Below are 21,964 nucleotides of genomic sequence, written 5' to 3' on the forward strand. Positions count from 1 at the left end.
AGTGATGATTATCTGGAAAGTGACTTTACACATTGTGCTAAGATTCACCCAGTTTTCAAGCTACAATACTTATGCAATCATGTCATGGCAGTTAAAATTAAGACAGAGATAGAACAGGGAAAAGAACACTTTAAACCAAAAAAGGCATTCTTAAGCATCAAACACTGAGGTTTTTAATCCTCAAAGTGAAATGAAATGTATTCTGTAATTAGTGGAGCTGTACATCTATTTCAGTCACTCCAAGCCCTTCCCATCCACCAATCAGGTATTATATTTCAACAAAGCAATTTTCAAGGGAAAGACGGCCAGTATGCCACAAACAGGAGCAATGATGTAAAATTACCCCCCCCCCCTTTCTTCCTTTTGGTCAACTTTTTTAAAAACAAGCACCCAGTCTTCATTCATTCTATCATAGAATGTTGCAGGAGTGAGAAGCAACTGCTGTCCTTTCCAACTGTGCCCCAGATTGCAGCCCATTTACTTTGCTCCACAGAATTCAATGGGGGCCACTGAGATCCAAGCCAGCCCCTCCTCACATAAGGTAAAGGTAAAGGGACCCCTGACCATTAGGTCCAGTCGTGACTGACTCTGGGGTTGTGGCACTCATTTCGCTTTATTGGCCAAGGGAGCCGGAGTACAGCTTCCGGATCATGTGGCCAGCATGACTTAGCCGCTCTTGGCGAACCAGAGCAGCACACGGAAATGCCGTTTACCTTCCCGCCGGAGCGGTACCTATTTATCTACTTGCACTTTGACGTGCTTTTGAACTGCTAGGTTGGCAGGAGCAGGGACCAAGCAACGGGAGCTCACCCTGTTGCGGGGATTTGAACTGCCGACCTTCTGATCGGCAAATCCTAGGCTCTATGGTTTAACCCACAGCGCCACCCATGTCCCTCTTCACATAGTCTTTCCCTTATTTTTCACATAGTCTTTCCCTTATTTTTCACATAGTCTTTTCCTTATTTTCCTGTGCAGGTCATGTTCCTGTAGTTTGTAATCCATGAGATTTGGGTGGATTACTAATTCAGTTCCCTTGTATTACCAGAATGTATTAATTTGGAAAGTATATAAATTTTGACGTTTCTCATCAAAGCCCTGAAGTGACCCCATGACGAAAATAAAGACACCTGCACCCACTGTATTAACGCCGCAAGGGACTTTTTAATGTGTTCTTATGACCTACTGGTGGCGGAAGGAGCGAGCCACATTCCAGTGAGTGAGCCTGTCTGGCTGTAATACTAGTGTTAGCCTGCTCACTGGTCACAGCTGAAGGAGCTAAAGGGCAGAGTGATTAGGAGAGGTGGCTGGGGAAGATGAAACAGGTTTGAAAAAACCAGCTTAGGTAAGATTGCTTAACAAAACAATTGGGAATTGTTTAAGAGTAAATGAAGGGATTTCATTCTGCTGAAATTCATCACTTACAACTTTAAAAAGAGACACATGTAATTTTTACCTGTGATCTCTGCTGTGGTTGATTTCAAATACTGTGGACATATATCTTATTCAGGTATTCATCTCTTAAAAGTGTTAGGAGAGGAATTAAATTTTACATTAAAAGGAAACTGAAGGAAAATAGAAAATCAAAGAAGATTTCATCCTAATAACACAGGGACAGTAAATTATACACAGATGATAGTCCTTGAGAAAGTCACGCAAAAAACAGTTTAGCCAAGAAAATTTAAACTGAAAACTCAGAAAAATACCAATATAAGATTGCCATGGATGGAGAGAGAGATAGGTAAGTTGAAAATTTGCTGGAAAGGCAAAGAAAGCATTTTGAACATGAAGCTGCTGATGGCGACTGGAGAGGGACTGCTCAGGGACACGGCAAGTCCAGGATCCTGTGGGAAAGTGCTTTCTCTGAGGGAAGTTGCTGAGAGTGGCTAGAGGGGTGGATTAGGACCTGGGAGACTAGAGTTCAAATCCTCCCTCTGCCATGAAGCAGCTCTCTATCTCTCAGCCTAACCTACCTCACAGGGTTGTTGTGAGGATCAAATGAGGAAGCAGACTAGAAGATCAACTCCACTCAGCCTTTCCAGCAGAACCTGCAAGATTACAAGAAGAGATGGGAAATGGAGCTCCAAAGGTAACTATGGAACAGGCCAGGCAAAATTACACCTCATGCGTAACGTGGCTCTCTGGCGCTAATACCCAAGGTTTGGGGATTTCATCTTTTTTTGCTACATAGCTCGAGCAACACAAAGCGTTGACTCTTTGCAAAAAACCCTGGATCCTCCAGCACTGAAGGTAAGAGGTTTGAAATACCCAATTTAAAAGCCGATCTAGCAGTCAGTTTCCTTTGCCAGTAGCTTTGCAGCTGGAAACTAGCGTTGCACTTGAGGGAAGGTAACTATTCAATACTTTTCAGAGGTGGCGACAGGTTGCGGCAAGCCCCTTCCCCCCCTGTTACCATAAAGGATTCTTCTGCATATGCTCATCTTAAAATGGAGCCTTCAACTCTGGAAGATTTCTCCAATGTGTCCTGCAAGTGGAGGATTCCAGTGGAGGTAGAACGAATGCTAGGAGGTTATAGAGTTGAACTGAAAGGCCTGGCCTTTCTTCCAGCAGCAATGACCAGATGACATAATAAATGGGAAACGGACGTCAAAAGGTAACTATGCAAAAGGGCAGGCCAAACTATCACTGATACGTGATGTGGCTGTGGGACTAATAACTCTAAAATCAGGGCCTAGGATTTCATTGACAAATGCATTAAGGGGTGGATTCTGCTGTATCCCTCAGCGCTCCATGTGCGTCCCTCCCCAAGCGGCGTGCTCGGTGGAAGAGGACGACCATCCCAGATCGAAGGAGGGTCCCCTTCTTCGGTCAAGGGCATGCGATAGTTGCGCTCCCTTGCTAGAACCTGCAAACCTTTGGCTAAGCATCTTCCAAGACACCATTTGAGACATAGTGCATCATTGCCTTACTTGGATGTGTCTGGAGTCTTGGAAGCTGGACTACCCTACGTTCTCCTACAAATGGACCTTCAGGGGTTTGCAGCTTCGAGCAGGGGAGTGTAGCTCTTGTATACCCTTGACTGAAGAAGGGTACACTCCTTCGATCTGGGATGGTCGTCCTCTTCCACCAAACGCGCAGCTTCGGGAGGGACACACATGGTAACTAGAAAGTCCTCTTGAATTTGAAGAGGTGGTGACAGGCTCCGATACCTCCCAAGTCAAGCCAAAACGCTACATCACAATGATAGCAGCAATATAGATGGAGACATTCTGCCTGAAGGACATCTAGGTGAATATCCCTTTCTTGGCTGGGAAGAAAATTAATTTGTATTGTGTTCCTTCTGCAACTTTTTGTGCTAAGACTCTTTCAGGTGGCGGTGACTGAGTCGTCAGAAGAGGCCCTATTCGGTGTCAACACAATGAAGCTCACCTGCAGGCAGGAGAACACTTCATCTTTTGTTCCAGCTCCTCTTTTCTTCCGGCTTCTCAGAGCTCACTGTACCTGAAGCAGATCTGTTCAGTTGACGAGAAAGAAGATGCAATGTGAGGAAGAGCTCTTGATACATCAAGAAAAAGCCGGCATTGAGAGTCACCAGCATCAGGACAGTGCTGCTTGAGGTAAATTCATGTTCCACCACCCCGTTGGTTTCTTTTTATTCAGGCAATGTTTTTTGGATCGCTCTCCCGTTTTTCCCATTTTCTTTTCTGGTTTTCTCTTCCCAGTTCTCTCCAAAGATCCTGCAAGGCTCAAATGAAATGAACGCTCTTCCAAAAAACAAGACACTATTTTCTGGAGGATTGGTGGAAGGCGGCTGGGGATAAGCTAGTGACTCTAGATCGCAACACAACAGAAGGAGGTGCCAGACACATGAAGTCACCAACACTCAGATGAAGCCACCTCTTCCGGCAGAGTCACAGAAGTCACGGTGAACGTATTTTACAAACAAACAAGCAAACAAACCAAGAATCAAAAAACTCTTTCCATGGAATTGGTGTGGTGGGGCTGGGGAGAAACTAGGAACTGTGGATTGCTTTTCACACCCCAAGAGAAGGAACTGCCGGGCGCACAAAGTCACCCTTCAAAGGGACAAACTCAGAAAAATACCAAGATGGAGATGTTAAAGAGAATCCAGAAAACGAAAAATACTTAACGGGAAAAGCCAAGAGAAAAGGAAGATAAATGAAGGAATATGAAGTGAGCTCAAGTTTGAGTTACCTTTCAAACTAGTCTTTGGGTGAAAAGAAGGAGCACATGGATATGAGGTCTGCTTCAAGCAGATGGAAAATGAGTACGGAAAATAGAAGGCATTTCTTTCACGAGGCAACTAGAGAGAGGCAACTAGAGAAGTCGTTTCCTGACAAGAAATTTGGGGTTTTTTGTTGCTGAAGCTAGAAATGTGCATGTGGAGAAAAAAGAAAGAAGACAAGGAGAGGACAAAACCACGCCTTCTAATTTCATGTTGGCTCAGGTTGCCTTGGACGGAGAGAGAGATAGGTAAGTTGAAAACTTGCTGAAAAGGCAAAGAAAGCATTTTGAAGATGAAGCTGCTGATGGCGACTGGAGAGGGACTGCTCAGGGACACGGCAAGTCCTGGATCCTGTGGGAAAGTGCTTTCTCTGAGGGAAGTTTTTTTTTTTTAAAAAAAAAATTATTACTTTCCCAACAATTTAAACACTACAAAAGAAAAAAAGTTAAACAAAACAATACAGTACAGTACAAAAACAAAAACGCTACATAACACTAACACATTAAACTAACAAAACAAAACAAAAACAATTTAAGACACATCAAACAATTTCAATATCTTATCTTTCATTCACTTGTTTCAACGACCTCCTCAAACCTCCCTTTTTGTATTCCACTTCAGTTAATTGTTTCAGCAATTGCTTTCTATCTTCCTCTGTTTTTTGTCCTGTAATTATCTTAACATATTCTAACCTTATTTTTCCCTTTAATACACTAATAATCTATTTGTACTTAGTTCCTTATAACATTTCTACTAAAGCCATATAACTTTATTCCAACATTTTTCTAACATTCATTAATTTTACAGTATTTCTGTAACTAGTCTTTAAACTTTTTCCAGTCTTCTTCCACTGACTCTTCTCCCTGGTCTCGGATTCTGCCAGACATTTCCGCCAGTTCCATATAGTCCATCAACTTCATCTGCCATTCTTCCCGGGTGGGTAAATCTTGTGTCTTCCAATACTTCGCGATAAGTATTCTTGCTGCTGTTGTTGCATACATAAAAAAAGTTCTGTCCTTCTTTGGCACCAATTGGCTGACCATGCCCAGGAGAAAGGCCTCTAGTTTCTTCAGGAAGGAATGTCTTAATCCTTGGGCATGTCCACCAAAGGTGAAAGAATGTACCTTCAGTCTCATTACATTTCCAACATTTATTGTCGGGTAAATTATAAATTTTTGCAAGCTTGACTGGTGTCATGTACCACCTATAAATCATTTTCATTAAATTCTCTCTTAGGGCATTACATGCCGTGAATTTCATACCTCTCTGAGGGAAGTTGCTGAGAGTGGCTAGAGGGGTGGATTAGGACCTGGGAGACTAGAGTTCAAATCCTCCCTCTGCCATGAAGCAGCTCTCTATCTCTCAGCCTAACCTACCTCACAGGGTTGTTGTGAGGATCAAATGAGGAAGCAGACTAGAAGATCAACTCCACTCAGCCTTTCCAGCAGAACCTGCAAGATTACAAGAAGAGATGGGAAATGGAGCTCCAAAGGTAACTATGGAACAGGCCAGGCAAAATTACACCTCATGCGTAACGTGGCTCTCTGGCGCTAATACCCAAGGTTTGGGGATTTCATCCTTTTTTTGCTACATAGCTCGAGCAACACAAAGCGTTGACTCTTTGCAAAAAACCCTGGATCCTCCAGCACTGAAGGTAAGAGGTTTGAAATACCCAATTTAAAAGCCGATCTAGCAGTCAGTTTCCTTTGCCAGTAGCTTTGCAGCTGGAAACTAGCGTTGCACTTGAGGGAAGGTAACTATTCAATACTTTTCAGAGGTGGCGACAGGTTGCGGCAAGCCCCTTCCCCCCCTGTTACCATAAAGGATTCTTCTGCATATGCTCATCTTAAAATGGAGCCTTCAACTCTGGAAGATTTCTCCAATGTGTCCTGCAAGTGGAGGATTCCAGTGGAGGTAGAACGAATGCTAGGAGGTTATAGAGTTGAACTGAAAGGCCTGGCCTTTCTTCCAGCAGCAATGACCAGATGACATAATAAATGGGAAACGGACGTCAAAAGGTAACTATGCAAAAGGGCAGGCCAAACTATCACTGATACGTGATGTGGCTGTGGGACTAATAACTCTAAAATCAGGGCCTAGGATTTCATTGACAAATGCATTAAGGGGTGGATTCTGCTGTATCCCTCAGCGCTCCATGTGCGTCCCTCCCCAAGCGGCGTGCTCGGTGGAAGAGGACGACCATCCCAGATCGAAGGAGGGTCCCCTTCTTCGGTCAAGGGCATGCGATAGTTGCGCTCCCTTGCTAGAACCTGCAAACCTTTGGCTAAGCATCTTCCAAGAACACCATTTGAGACATAGTGCATCATTGCCTTACTTGGATGTGTCTGGAGTCTTGGAAGCTGGACTACCCTACGTTCTCCTACAAATGGACCTTCAGGGGTTTGCAGCTTCGAGCAGGGGAGTGTAGCTCTTGTATACCCTTGACTGAAGAAGGGTACACTCCTTCGATCTGGGATGGTCGTCCTCTTCCACCAAACGCGCAGCTTCGGGAGGGACACACATGGTAACTAGAAAGTCCTCTTGAATTTGAAGAGATGGTGACAGGCTCCGATACCTCCCAAGTCAAGCCAAAACGCTACATCACCATGACAGCAGCAATATAGATGGAGACATTCTGCCTGAAGGACATCTAGGTGAATATCCCTTTCTTGGCTGGGAAGAAAATTAATTTGTATTGTGTTCCTTCTGCAACTTTTTGTGCTAAGACTCTTTCAGGTGGCGGTGACTGAGTCGTCAGAAGAGGCCCTATTCGGTGTCAACACAATGAAGCTCACCTGCAGGCAGGAGAACACTTCATCTTTTGTTCCAGCTCTTGCAGATTCTTGCCAAAAAGTCAAATAAAGCATTTTGAGGATCAAGCTGCTGATGGCGACAACTGGAGAGTGACTGCTGTCAGACACATGAAGTCACACTTCAAATGTACAAAGAAAATGGTGAGCATTGAGCAATCTTCCCTCTTTCCACATTAAGATCAATTGCAGAGATTGAATCCCATCTCTCTGTACTGCCTTGTAGATCATTGGCTTATCTAGCTTCAATCAAAAATCGCAGTCAAAATGGTATTCCATGGTTGAATGACATTTAGGTGAGTATCCCTTGCTTGGCTAGGGAGGTAATCTGTATGGTGTTTTGTATGAAACTGTTTGTGCTATCACTCTTTCAAGTCAAAACCTTTTGCAGCAGATTTCTTCATAACTCTTAAGGGTTGTTTTTTCCACGAGACCACATTTGCAGAGTGTTCTCTCAGGTTTTGCTTTTTGCCTTGTTGCATCACTCAAAAAACAGAGCAAAAGGCACCAGTGGTTGTCACTCCTGGTTCCCAGGATGGGATTAAAGTCCCTGCAGTGTCCTTGCTAACTTCCAAGGCAACTATCATGCCCCTCAATTTTCACCTATACCCCTCACTTCCCAAACTATTAGCATGGGAGGTTTTTTTGGGTAGTGATTTCAGTGATTAAGCTTGGTTCTGGAATCCACCATGGCATCTAAGGACTAATTCAAGCCACCTTTGCTCTGTGCCTGCTGCTCTAACATCCCAGGTAGGCAGGTATTTAATTTCTATACCGCTTTATATCTTTAAGAAATATCTCAACGCAGTTTACAGATTGGTCTTTTTTGGAATACTACCAGTCAGCTCCTGTTTTCAAATGGGTCAGTGGCTGCTAAAATGTTAAAGGAAAATACTAGTTTCCCATCTTATATAGATCAGCCTTCTGCTCAGGGCCATAGCTAGAGGGTGGCAAAGGGGCCCCCCGCCAGGGGCACAGGCAAGGAGGGGGCAAAATCAGCTTTAAAAATGTCCATAAATATGTCTATAAATTAATTGATTTTTGCCTCATAAGGAAAGGTTTTTAATAGGTGACTTGAATGGGTTGGGGGGTGGAGGAGAGGCGGAAAGAAGAGCTACAGTAATTTGTCCATGGCGAGGGGGCGCAAGCTGGATGGTTCCCCCCGGGGCACAAGATCACCCAGCTATGGCTCTGTTGACAGCAGACCAATCTTAGTTGAGCAGGGCTACCTTTGTCCTCATAGACTAGCCTCTACCAGCTTAGATGCAGATGGTGGTATATTTCTTGCAAATGTTTCTCTGTTTATTGGTGCTTTTGCAGCTCAATCCCACTAAGTAGCCATCAGGTTATAACATCTTTTTTATTTTATTTTTAAAAAATGACATTGGTTGCTTTTTAACAACAGCTTGCTACTTCCTCTCTCATTGCCTCCACATTTGGGGGGAAAGCGTCCCCTGCTCAGTTGTTTCTTCTTCTTCTTCGAAAGGTTATTAATTTTTTTAAAAAAAGGGAAAATTCAAACAACATTGAACTTACCGATACAAAAGGGGAAGGAAAGGAACACTAGAACGGGTAAAAAGGAGCAGAAGAAAAGGGAAAATAGTTTAAACAAAAACAATGAGACAATAACCCCCACCCACAAACACATTGAAAAGGCTGTAGGATGTTATAAAATCAAAAAACACAAATACAAAATACATACTAGCATATAGCACTTAAGAACAGTTTCAAACAGCCCTCACCCCAATAAACAGCACCCACCCCCATTCAAACCAGAATCTTAGCCAAGGGTCTGGCCCTGCTTCCTGTCAGTGTTTGGGGGGGGGGGGAGGAAAAAGGATCTGACCTTAGCGGCCCAAAGAGTCCTTGAGAAAGGGCACGTGGCAGAATGCTGCTTTCATTCTAAAAAGATCTTCTTCTCCAATCACGACTGACAGCTTTCATACATAGCAAACCCATCCAGCTTTCCGCCATCCCACCAACCCGTCCCAGTCAATGGCCGCTCTGTCTAGTCAGGCCTATGTAGCTGAGAGGGCGCGTGAGTCGGGCAGGCTTTGCCGATTCATTGTAGGCCGCAGACTCAGGCTGACTCCGTTCCTTTTGTATTAAAGAAACAGAAGCTAATTTTAAGCCACGAGAGTTCCGTCCCCAAAGGAAGAAGGCCTTTTTGTGTGGGTGCTCCAGGGGCAGCCCCACTCCTAGGGCAGGCAGGCAGGCAGGCTTTCTACAGCTGCCTCAGCAGCCTGCTCAGAGTCCTGGTCCCTGCCCCACCCGCTCAGCTGCAGGCAGGTGCTGGTCAGGAGATCCAGGAGGTTGCGATGCAAAAGAACTACAGTGGTACCTCAGGTTAAGTACTTAATTCGTTCTGGAGGTCCGTTCTCAACCAGAAGACCACTTTAGCTAATGGGGCCTCCTGGTGCAGCCACGCAATTTCTGTTCTCATCCTGAAGCAAAGTTCTTAACTCGAGGTACTATTTCTGGGTTAGCAGAGTCTGTAACCTGAAGCGTCTGTAACCTGAGGTACCACTGTAATTGATTTGTATGTAAGGTGCTCAGGGAGTACAATAGATCCCCAATAAATAATCCTGACAGGAGTTTACAGTACTGATGGCATGCCAATGGTGTCAGAAGCCCAGCTGGAAATTTGCTGTATGTATCAGTGGCTCAGACTGTTGAGGACTGAAGCTTAGCTTCACTGATTAATCCAAATATCTACAGGACTTAAATGTTCATATTTTACCACCATTTGGAAATTTTGTTCTCCACACCCCCACCAGTCACTCTCTTTTGGGAGAGAAAAAGCTTATAACGTATTACACAGTCATTGCAATTAGAGCCCATATTTCACAGCCATATATAATTGCACAAATTACTTTGCTGTCTGTGCCGCTGATGTCAGAACGCACCACTGTGGCTCGACATTCTATTAAATGACTGTAATGCTCAGCGACTTGTCAGTATTTGAGAGTGGGCCAATTCCATTCACACTGCACGCCTCTTCCACTAGCATTGTAATATCTAGCAGCTGGAAAATGAAGTTTAAAAGAAGTACTGGAGGGGGATTGAGATCATTACTGCTGCTAGTGATTCTCTTGAAATGTCCTTTTGATTTGGGCATCATGTGGGCAAAATGCAGAACCTTGCTTTTTCCCCACATTTGCTGCAATCTGGGCTGGGGACAGGTGAGAAGAAGGTGTGAGAATGGAGCTGTAAATAAAAACAGGCCTTGTGGGTCACATTCAGATCCACAAGCACACTATTTGAGCATAAAAAAGAGTAGGCACATGCGCAGTGGAGGAGTCCCTCTCCAAACACCCTGCCCTGGATGCATCCAGAACAACATCTATGTCTGGGTTGTAGAGTCAATGACATTTCTTGTGGCATTAGGCCCTGGTACCAGAAATTTATCCCACAATGAGGCCACAATAACTGTCATTGATCCTACATTGATCCAAAAAACCAAAGTGCTACACCAACAGGCACAAAACAACCCCTCTGCAGCGCCACAAATCCAACTCAATGGTGTAACATTGGAAAATGTCAGTCACTTCTCCTACCTGGGCAGTTACCTTTCCACAAGAGCTGACACTGATGCCGAAATCCAGCATCGCCTGAACTCTGCGAGTGCAGCTTTCTCCCGATTGAAGTGCACAGTGTTTGAGGAGCAGGACATTTGCAGGGAAATCAAACTGCTTGTTTACAATACTATTATACTACCAACCTTACGCTATGCTTGTGAAACATGGACCACTTACAAACACCATCTCCAACTCCTCGAAAGATTCCATCAATGGTGTCTCCAGAAAATTTTACACATCACTTGAGAAGACAGGCAAACTAATGCCAGTGTAGTGGAAGAACCAGAGATCACCAGTGTTGAAGCAATGATTCTTCAACATCAACTTCGTTGGAATGGTCATGTTGTTCGGGTGCCTGATCATCTTCCAAAGCAACAACTCTATTCTGAACTTAAAAATGGAAAGTTTTTAAAAAGAATTTTAAAGACTTCCTCAAGGCAAATCTTTAAAAAGTAATATAAACGCTGACAACTGAGAAACACTGCCCTCGAGTGCTTCAATTGGAGAACAGCCTTTACCAAAGGTGTCATGGACTTTGATGATGCTCAAACTCAGGAAGAAAGGGAGAAACATGCTAAGAGGAAGGCATGTTTGGAAAACCCTCACTGTGATCAACTCCCACCTGGAAACCTATGTCCCCACCGTGGAAGGATGTGTGGATCCAGAATTGGCCTTCACAGTCACCTACTCACAGACTCACTGTCACCTACTCACAGACTCACTGTTAAAACCGTGTTCATGGAAGACAATCTTACTTGGCTACAAGAGATCACCAAAGAAGAAGATTGATCCTACACAGCAGGATTAGATGCTGCTCAGGAAATATTCAGAGGCTGAAATGCTGAGCTGATCTAGTAGAGTCAAATGCAAGAGAGTCTGCCTTCACAGCACTTAACCAACATGTTATGCAATGCAATTTGGTTTGTTCTAGGATGCTTGGTTCTGAGAAAGCCTGCTTTCATTGTTTACAAAATCTTGACAAAGGTGAAATTGATCAGCAGTGAAGCAAACATCAGTTTTCAAAGCAGAAGGGAAAGAGAAGTTCTGACTTAAAAGCAAGAGGTTGCTGTTTGTTTGTAATATGGACTCCATCAAATAAAATTGGCCTACAAGGAAAAGGCAGCAGGGTAGTGGAAATTGTACACTGTAAAAAGAAAAGAAAAGAAAGAAAATTTTGAAAGTGCTGTCACAATAGAAACCATGATCAAAGGAAAACCAAACCTTCTGCTGCAAAGACAACAGTTTGTTTTTGTTTTAGCCTATTGTGAATGAATCTCCCACAGAACTTTTATGATGGCTTTCCGTATTCTTATATATTTGGTTTAATTTCAAAGGCGGAGGTGAGAGTGCAAAACCCACCATCTAACTAACTGAGGTCTAATGAACTCTGAGTTCCTGTCTAGGATTCGTCTACTCCTGCAGCCAGTCCCTGTCCTATCCCCTCCCTTGGGGTCCCAGTGCTGGCTTGAGGAAGACTGTGATTCAGATGCTGCACCAGTCACTCCACTCAAGGGGGAGCCTCACCACCCCATCCTGCATTGCTCTGGTCTGATGCTGTTGATCTTCCATCATCCTCCGGGCATGTATTCTTGCAGTCTCTCCTGCCCCATAGTCTAACTGCATGAAGAAATGCTTTCTTTTATGTGTCCCGAATCTTCCAGAATTCAGCTTCAGTTCTAAAGGTAACGGTAAAAAGGCTTCAGCATCTCTTCCCTTGGAAAGTTGTGGACTCTGGTTCATTGGAGGCTTTTAAGCAGAGATTGGACGGCCATCTATCATGGATGCTTTAGTTGAAATTTCTGCATTGCAGGGGGTTAGAATAGATGACCCTCAGAGTCCCTTCCAACTTTAAAATTGTATACTTCTGTGATTCTATGATATGCTATGGTGAATCTGAAGAAAACTATTGAGGAAGGAAGGTCGGTTGGAGTGTTAATGCTGTGAACCTTACATCTTCTGCTCAATCTGTATGTAGGCATAAGTAAAGGCACATCACACTGCTTTTGATGCAATTTGCACTCATATCTTTCTACAATGGGAAAATAACAGTGTACTTTATCCAACATACATTTCCAAAGCAGCTTCATCATTTGTTTTGCAGGGATCTGTGTTTAGTTGTTGTTTTTTAAGCTCCTGACTCTTTCCAAGAAGAGGGCCAGCAAATGAATGAATTAAAGCAGATTCTTCTCTGCATGCAAGCTAATGTTCTATGTGCAGGTGCGTCAGGATCTGATCAGCATATGATGCAAAGCTGGGTGGCAAGTGTGTTAATGACCTAGAAGTATATTAAGGTATCTTTTGTGGAAGCAAATGTTGACAGATTGTGGGTGGCAATGACATCATATGTTACCTGCTCCCAGGTTTATGAAGTGAGGAATACAAGGCTGAGAGAATCCACAAGAAGATCAAATGCCATTCAGGAGAAAACATCGGATTTCAGCAAGGAGCAAATCTTCCTGTATCCGTGGAAACAATGTGATTGCTTTTTGTGCTGGGCAAATGGAACTGTAAAACCTCCTTAAGAACCTCCAGATAGACCGGAGTAGGGGACAGATATTACAAATGGAATCACCTCGGTTTAACAGGTAAGCGGTGCAAAGTGTATGTTTTCTGGACAAACTGGGGCAATTTTTGCAATTTTCTTAGTAAGCTGCGTTTTCCTGAACTGATGCTTCTGGCCTCCAATATTATGTGTTAAACAAGCCTTGAATCTGATTGTGCTGATAATGAAACGTATTGAAAAAGAGTTTGGCTGGGGGTGTGTGGGAAAAGGGACCCTCTGGGTCATGAGTGTTACAGATTAGGAAAAAATAATATTTAATTATCTCCAGGAACTGGAAATATTGATCAGGTACAAAAAGCTGCTTTGAATTCAATTGCTGCCTCTACAAGACGCTTTAAAACAAGCTGCATGTTGAATATTCAGCTTTGCAATAAATGTGATTTATTTGTGAGAAAGATGTTGTTCTTAAAAGCCCAGCTGCTGTACTTTTGTTCCTGTGTCCCCCTTCTCTCCCCAACCCAGTTTATAGAAAGAGAGAGAGAGCTCCCAAATTCTTTCCTATGATACTTTTTGGACTAAGGCTTATGCAAAAGAATGATTGCAGTGCAACCCTTTATATTTCTGCTCAGAAGCAAGTCATATTAAGTTCAAAAGGACTCCTTCCCAAATAAGTGAATATAGGATTGTAGTCTAAATGTTTATTTTTATAATTTTAGGGTCAGACAAAGACATATTTGTTTTCACTGGCATTTTGGCAGCTTCAGTGATTTGTTATTATCCTGTTAAGTTGTTTTTAAATAATGTTTCTGTGAATTTTTAACTTTGGTTGTAAAACACTTTGAGACTTTTTTTAAAATGAGAAGTAATGTATTCATTTAAGAACCCTAAACCAAAAGCTTATCTGAATACAGAATGTGGGACCAGGCTGTGATTGTAAATTTCCTCCAAGACCCTCAAAACAAAAGGGCTGTTGGAGACAATAAAGTTATTTATTTATTGAACAAAATGCATATATTGCTTGTCTGTATGTGAACCTAAGTGGTTTACAAAAATGTAAACTCAAACAATTATTGACTAAAAACCAGTAAAACTTGGCAATTAAAATGTTCACAATGTGCTTAAAATTGACAGTAGCTAAAAAGAGATAAAACACATGTAACTTCTACATGTTTACATGTTTTAAGCAGGTACTAAAAACAAGACAGTGAAGGTCCCTGCCTGGTGTCAAGAGGCAAGGAGTTCAAAAGTGCAGGTACTGCCGCACTCAAATATTGATTTCTTACCAGTGCAGAAGGAGTGTTGTGTGGCACCAGTAACAGTGTCAGTTCTGCAGATCAAAGCAGTTTGAAATGTTCAGATTTCCTGATATCTCCCTACAATTTGAAATTTGGTAAGTTATGTAAAATTTTCCTTTTTTATATAATTTGTATTGGTTTATCACAATTTTATACATTTTAACTTTAACCATTTCAAACATTAAAATGAAAGGTTCTTTTGAACCTTCGGACCTCCTTCCCTCCCTCCATGGGTTCCATATTTAAGAATAAATTTTCTGCATCTTTTGCCATTGTCCATCTTGTTGTATGTCCTTAGTTACCATAATTAATTCCACATTACAAGTGTCATTACATCCCTGCCAATGATTTTAACTGTTTACAGTGGTCTTTTAAATAAACTAAGAATTTGCTCCAGTCTTTTAAAAATATGTGATCATCCTGGTTTCGGATCTTCCCCATCTGTTTCGCCATCTCTGCCTACTCCATCAGTTTCGTCTGCCATTCTTCTTTTGTTGGTACTTCTCCTTCCTTCCATCTCTGGGCTAGTAGCATTCTCGCTACCGTCATGGCATACATAAAAAGTCTTTTGTCCTCTCTTGGTATCTCCTCACCTATTATACCTAACCAAAAGGCTTATGGTATTTTAACAAATGTATTTTTAAACATTTTCTTTAATTCATTATATATCATTTCCCAGAAAGCCTTTACCAGTGTACATGTCTACCACATATGATAAAAAGTACCGTACCTTCCTTCCCTTTACATTTCCAACATAAATTTTAACTCGTTTTGTACATTTTTGCAATTTTAAGGTACAGGTAAAGGTACCCCTGCCCGTACGGGCCAGTCTTGACAGACTCTGGGGTTGTGCGCCCATCTCACTTAAGAGGCCAGGGGCCAGCGCTGTCCGGAGACACTTCCGGGTCACGTGGCCAGCGTGACATCGCTGCTCTGGCGAGCCAGAGCCGCACACGGAAACGCCGTTTACCTTCCCGCTGGTAAGCGGTCCCTATTTATCTACTTGCACCCGGAGGTGCTTTCGAACTGCTAGGTTGGCAGGCGCTGGGACCGAGCAGCGGGAGCGCACCCCGCCGCAGGGATTCAAACCGCCGACCTTTCGATCGGCAAGTCCTAGGCGCTGAGGCTTTAACCCACAGCGCCACCTGCGTCCCTTTTTGCAATTTTACTCAGTGTTAAATACCACCTATACATCATTTCCATATAGTTTTCTTTCAACGAAGAGCATGCAGTAAATTTTATTTCCTCTTTCCATAACTTTTCCCAAGATGCAAGTTGAATATTGTACCCAAAATCTCTAGCCCAATGTATCATGACTGCCTTAACTTCATCATCTTTTGTATACCATTCTAATAGTAATTTGTACATTTTTGACAACACTTTCACATTATTTTCCAACAGATCTATTTCAAACCTCGATCTCACTGTATCCAAACCTTTTTTTTTTTAATTTGGTCTACCTTAAAAAAATCATTTAATTGGTGATACTGTAACCAATCCATTAATAATTCTCTTATATCTTCTATGTAAGAATTTCCACACACAATTTTGAAATGAGTTTTTTTCCTCTGTCCAAATTTAGTTTTGGTGATATTTTTATATGTATGTCTATGTGTGCCTCTATTGCTGCATGCACGTAATCTCCAACCAGTGAGACACTCCAGAGGTTCCTGTGCTTACCCAGAGTCCAGTTTCCTTGGAATGAAGGGCCATGGAAACTGTGGCATCTTTAGAATATGTGGTTTTATTTTCACATCTATACAACCTGAGCATAGGATGGAGGGGTTCACAACATTAACACTCCAGCAGATCTTGCTTCCCATTTGGTTTCCAAGGAAGCTCACAACTTTAGGTCTAGCACAGATCAAGATGTCCTTTCCTCTCCAGGTTCTAGCATCTGCCCAATCTCCGCCTCCCCCCTCCCTCCCTCCCCCCCCCTCTCTCACACACACATACCCTTGGCCTATTATTCATCCTAGGATGAAGTGGTATCTAGCCAGGAGAGATGGGGAAAAGCCCACCCACTTATCTCTATGGAAGCAGGGCAACCTCTTTGGATATAGATTTTTTAAAGTGTTTTGGTTGCTTTGTAGGTGAAGCTGCTAACAGTATGGAGATGAACATTATCCAAAAGGAAACCTTGGCCAATGAGACTGAAATATGGATTGCAGGAAGCCACATCAATAGCACTTTCCTCCCTTACTACCAACATTCTCCTGCTGTTGCTGCCATTTTAATCATGGCGTACCTAATTGTCTTTCTCTCATGCATGGCTGGGAACGCCTTGGTTTGCATGGTGGTGGTGAATAATGAGCGTATGCGCACTGTCACCAACTTCTTCATCCTCAACTTGGCTATCAGTGACCTGCTGGTGGGCATCTTCTGTGTTCCACCCACTCTGATGGACAACCTGATCACAGGTGAGGGCCATTCTATGAGAGAAGTGGGGAAACTGGGCTTTCAAAAGTGGCATGCTGTTGTAAGCCCTCTCCTTATGATGGTCTAGAATCAAGTGGCAGAATACAAACTTTGCATGGAGGGGCTCCATTGCACACATTTCCATGTGAAAGGCTCTCTTCTGACTGGGACCTTGGAGAGCTGTTGCCAGTCAGGTGCAATCAATATTGGACTGGCTGGACTTGGAGGGGGGCAGTTTCATAAGTTCACAGTGAAAAATGGGGTTTCTGGTGGAGTCTTAGGACCCATTTTTTTACACTAGCCTTTGGGATAGTTTGATGAACTTCTAGATCAGATGTATTGGGAGTGTTTTTGGTTGCATTAAGGTGATTATTGCAAAGTATTGAGCAAGGTTTAAAATGGCTTGGTTGAATGTATTTTTTTAATTATGTTTTTGTACACTTATCTGAGATTCTCACTGACAAGGGTGATTAACAAATTGAACAAAGAAAAAATAGAATAAAACACATCTCTTAAGTGTTGAAATACCACTGCAGAGAAGCAGGACTGCCTTGCTTGTTTGTTATGCTCAGGAAGGCAGAATGCTCAGCTCTATCATTTCCTCCCATTGTTCTTTGGTGTGGTAAATCTGCCCTAGAAATACCATACTTACTCGAGTCTAATCGACTCTAATGCACACCTCAGTTTTCTGAACCTTGAAACCCCAAAAAGTATTTGCTGGTAAATGTGAAATCAAATCTAATGTGCACCTTAATTTCCGCAACATAATTTGGCCAAAAATGGTGAGCATTAGATTCAAGTAAATACAGTAAATGTTCAGAGGTGCTAGAGCTGATCCTTGCCTTCTAGATATGCCTATTTCCTCTTGGTTTTAATGTATCTATGTGGAGTTTATTGTCTGGTTGTAATTTGCTTTGGGTTGCCCTGGGCAAGGTAAAATGAGTAACAAATTCAATGACAGATGATAGATAGATGGATAGATGGATAGGTAGGTAGGTAGGTAGATATTCAGGCTTATCAAGAATGCAGCACTGGGTTCCTATGGTAATGGAAACCTCTTTGCAAATTAAAAATGCCCTATTTATGAATCACAGGAAGTTGACTTATTCTGTGTATCTCCTACATGACAGGCTGGCCTTTCAACCAGGTTATCTGTACCATGAGCGGCCTGGTCCAAGGAATGTCCGTCTCTGCTTCTGTCTTCACCCTCGTGGCTATAGCCATGGAAAGGTAAGGCTTTTGGTTTCATTGTGGGTATTACAACAAACGAGAATGAATTTGCTTTTGCTTTGCACACACTGGATATCCATGGGTCACTGGTGGACATGTTCCTTAGCTGAAGGTTGACCTGCCTCTTGACTTTGCAGCATGTTAGCCAATGAACTGTTGGCTCAGCCCCCAATTTTGCCCTGCCCGCCATGCTTTGGGAGGGCTGTCTAAACTTTTAATGGTTGTTGAAGATGCTTTGCATTGACATTATAAATAAAAAGATCAATGTTTAAGAAGTGCAAACCTTCCCCTTTTCAGGAGAGAGTTTTCATGCTGACCTTGTGAGTAGTCAGACAGCTGATGCAGCCAGCTTCTGGTTCAAGCTTGCTTGTGTTCAGAGATGAATAGGTGAGCAATGAGAGCACTCTTGGAACAGCTCCCTGGCTCTAAAGTTTTGACATGTGGTATCCTTTAAATCAAGCCACAAATTCAAAGTTGGAATCCCTAAGCTATAGATGGAAAACCAGCTCTTTGTTGCTGCCACCATCAAAACTCAATGGAGTCTCCATGCTAGGAAGGATGATGGTTGCAATGGCAGGCCTGCCCACCCTCATCGAATGTTGATTATTCAGAAGTGCATTCCCTGGAGTGAAATCAACATCTCAGAACTACTCTTGAATTTACACTAGACACTAGCAAGGTTGGAACTGACATTTCAAAGTGCTGGTTATGACCTGTAAAACCCTACACAGCTTAGGTTCAGGTTACCTGAAAGACCATCTCCCCTTATACAAACCTGCCCAGGCTCTGAGATCATTACACGGCAGGAGGAGGAGGAGCTGCCAGACACTGAAGTTGTGCCCCGCTTGGCTCCACAATCGGCCTCCTCTTCCTCCTCCTGCCATCACCATTGGCTGTGTCTGCTTCCCCCCTCTTTCCCCTCCAAGGCAGGAGGAGGAGGAAGAGGAGGAGGAGGAGCCACACTACGCTAAGCTCCATGCTCTGCCTCCTCCATGCCCTGATTTTTTTAAAACATGGGGGCACCTCTCCAAAAATATTGGGCTCCTAGGAGTTGGCACCTGTACAGCATCTCTCTGGGTCTCCCCAACTCTGCAACCTGATAGGCTCTTTAACCAGACATGGCAGCGATTGAATGGAGGGCTACCTGCATGCAACACATGCATTCTCCCACTGAACTGTGGTCTCTTCTGTGCATAGACTCAGGTCATGTAGTTAGCAGGCTGCTGCCACCCTCCAGCTAGTGGCAATGAAGGTGTGCACTCCTTCCTGCTACACATGAGATTAATGTGTGAAATGGGCCTATTTGAACGGAAGTCCTGCTTTAAAACATATTTATTTATTTAACACATTGGTGCCTTGCATTTCTCCACCAGACCCAAGAGTTATTTACACAGCTCTTCCTTCCCCAGTTCATGGGAGGATGACGTGTCTGTGGTTTGCTCTTGCTAATGCTTCCTGCTTCTTACTCTTCCAGATTCCACTGCATTGTCCTGCCTTTCCGGGAGAGGCTCAGCCTTGTGAAGGCTGTGGTGATTATTGTTGTGGTGTGGCTCCTGGCCATCGCCATCATGTGCCCTTCTGCCATCATGCTCACTGTTGGTCGCATGGAGGACCACTACATGGTGCTGAGTGATGGCAAGAATACCACCTACCCACTCTCTGTGTGCTACGAAGCCTGGTCTGACAGCAGCATGAGAAAAGTCTATACCACCATCCTATTTGTCCACATCTACCTGGTGCCCTTGATGCTCATCTTGTTCATGTATGGAAGCATCTGCCTGAAACTCTGCCGTTCCACAGCGCCCATCACCCAAAACCTGACTTGCCCTGTCAAAGCCAATGGCACGCCTAAGAAGAGAATCAAGGTCATCAAGATGCTGGTCTTGGTGGCCCTCCTCTTCATGATCTCCTGGCTGCCCCTCTGGACTCTGATGCTGCTGGTGGATTATAACAATTTGGATGATGACCACCTAGACTTACTGACTGGCTATTTCTTCCCTTTTGCCCACTGGCTGGCCTTCTCTAACAGCAGCATCAACCCAATCATCTATGGCTACTACAATGAGAATTTCAGGCGGGGTTTCCAGACAGCTTTTAAGCTCCACCTTTGCTCCCAAGAGAAGGTACACCAGGAAACTTACTCGGAGCAGTCAAAGGGGCCCACCAGTTTTAGGATGTGCAACAAAGTCTTTCCAGAGGCAACTTCTTATAACTCGGTGTCCTCACGGCACACTCAGAACACTGGCCCTCTCGTCTCCAGGAGCATTCAGCCCAAGTGCCCCGGCCTCAGCTTAGAGGACATTGATAAGATAATGACTTATCGTGGAATTAATCAGGCTTGGGAGAAGACAGAAAACTGCTAAAACATTGAGGGGTGTGTGTGTGTGGAAATAAGGGAAAATAAGAGAACAAAACTTATCGTGGACTATTATGTGATTAATTTGAGGGGACAGAGAGTAACTCGCAACTTGCAGGCATTTAACTTGTGCACATTCAGTTTTATGCACTTGGCAATTTAATTTTTTTTTAAAAGGGGGGTGGAAAGGGGGTGGGCATGCAGGGGAAAAACCGCAAAAGAGATATCAACTTGCAGGTTTAGAAAAGGTCCCAAAGAGCTGCTGCTAGTTAGATCCCTGGTGCTGTGGGATCTGATCTAGTGCAATCTCACCTGCCAGGCTCAAGTTCAGGGATCCCTTGATCACAGGGCCAGTCCCAGACATTTTGGCACCTGAAGCGAATCAGAACTTGGTGCTCCCCATTGTAGTTTGTTAAGGGTGTTTTTTATATTCAGTCAAGGCTCCTCATGCCCCTCCATCCCAACACGAATCTTTTTTTCTCCCCTTCATCCTGAGCTTCACTCCCCCCTCTCCCTTTATTTCTGATTCTGATCTTCACTTGAAGAATATTAGAAATAGCAGGGAGTGGAAATCAGCACCAGAAACAAGTGGAGAGTGAAGATCAGCATCATAAACAAGGGAGGGAGTGGAGACCTTCACGCCCCTCTTTTTCCCCATGCTGATCTTCACTCCCCACTTGTTTCTGGTACTGATCAGACTAGCAGCTGTTGGGAACACAATGCAGGTTAGGCGGACCTTTGGCCCCATCCAACAGCACAATAATGTTCATTCATTACTGTTCGGGATTTGCCTCCTTTGGGGTGGGGAGAAGAATTTGTTTTATTTTGTTAATTGCTTCCCATAAAACATTCCAAAGTGATAAAAAGACAAAATATATCTCCCTATATACATAAGAATATAAGGCTGCCATCCTGCAGCCTCCGCTGGAGGATCTGTAGGGCCGCATCACAACCCTGGCTTTTCCTGAAGTCCTGGTGCATTAGTGGAGCAAAAGAGAAGGCATGTTGCACAGCTACAGTGGCCATGGCATGGGAGTGAGAAGGGAGGGACACTGGCAGGGTGAAAGAGGTGATTTAAAACAGTGACAGAAGTCTGAACAAAGCAGGGGTGAAGGAAACTGAGAGGGAAATAATTGAGAGAGTTGAGTAATGTACATGAGTACAGTGGGATATTTGCGTATGGGAAGCTCAAAGGGATTTATGTGGGGGGAATGGCAGTGGGTTGGCAAGCAGAGTGAGCAGGGATGCATAATATGCAGTAAATAGGTACAATTTAAAACCCAATACAAATACAGATTGGGATTACAAGCTTCACTTAATAGGCTTGAAAGGAAAGGAGGGTGTTCATTAGGTCAGTGTTTCCCAACCGGTGTTCCGCGGCACACTAGTGTGCCGCGAGACGTTGCCTGGTGTGCCGTGGGAGGGAGGCGGGCGAGTCGGGCGGCGAGAGGCCTTAGGCGCCCTGCAGAAAGGCGTCCTCTTTGTGGGTGGGTTCTCCCCCCTCCCTTAGCGCATCGTATTTAGTTGGGGATTCTGGAGAGGGGGGCGGGGGCGCGCTGGCCCCGAGCGG

The 21,964-nt window shown here is 43.8% G+C and overlaps 1 protein-coding gene and 1 long non-coding RNA gene across 6 annotated transcripts; one reads left to right on the forward strand and one right to left on the reverse strand.

Annotated features, from left to right (window-relative positions):
* The first annotated feature begins 377 nt into the window (after positions 1-377).
* LOC309375528 (neuropeptide FF receptor 1-like) lies at positions 378-20,557 on the forward strand. Of its 5 annotated transcripts, XM_081921322.1 has the most exons (6): positions 7,038-7,158; positions 7,241-7,310; positions 12,953-13,177; positions 16,484-16,810; positions 17,939-18,038; positions 19,513-20,557. In XM_081921322.1, the coding sequence occupies exons 4-6, from the start codon at positions 16,501-16,503 to the stop codon at positions 20,399-20,401; spliced, it is 1,299 nt and encodes a 432-aa protein (XP_081777448.1). In that variant the 5' UTR covers positions 7,038-7,158; positions 7,241-7,310; positions 12,953-13,177; positions 16,484-16,500; the 3' UTR covers positions 20,402-20,557. The 5 variants fall into 5 exon arrangements, with proteins under 5 accessions (XP_081777451.1, XP_081777448.1, XP_081777449.1 ...); XM_081921324.1 differs by lacking the exons at positions 7,038-7,158; positions 7,241-7,310 and adding an exon at positions 9,886-12,274; XM_081921325.1 differs by lacking the exons at positions 7,038-7,158; positions 7,241-7,310; positions 12,953-13,177 and adding an exon at positions 378-541.
* Positions 5,998-6,319, reverse strand: LOC309375586. The gene is made up of 2 exons (XR_014170961.1): positions 6,187-6,319; positions 5,998-6,151 (listed from the first exon to the last, which is right to left on the reverse strand). It is a non-coding gene; the product is annotated as an uncharacterized lncRNA (long non-coding RNA).
* Positions 20,558-21,964: the final 1,407 nt, after the last annotated feature.

This window comes from Podarcis melisellensis (assembly GCF_964234715.1).
Source record: "Podarcis melisellensis genome assembly, chromosome: 8".
NCBI classification, from domain to species: Eukaryota; Metazoa; Chordata; class Lepidosauria; order Squamata; family Lacertidae; genus Podarcis; species Podarcis melisellensis.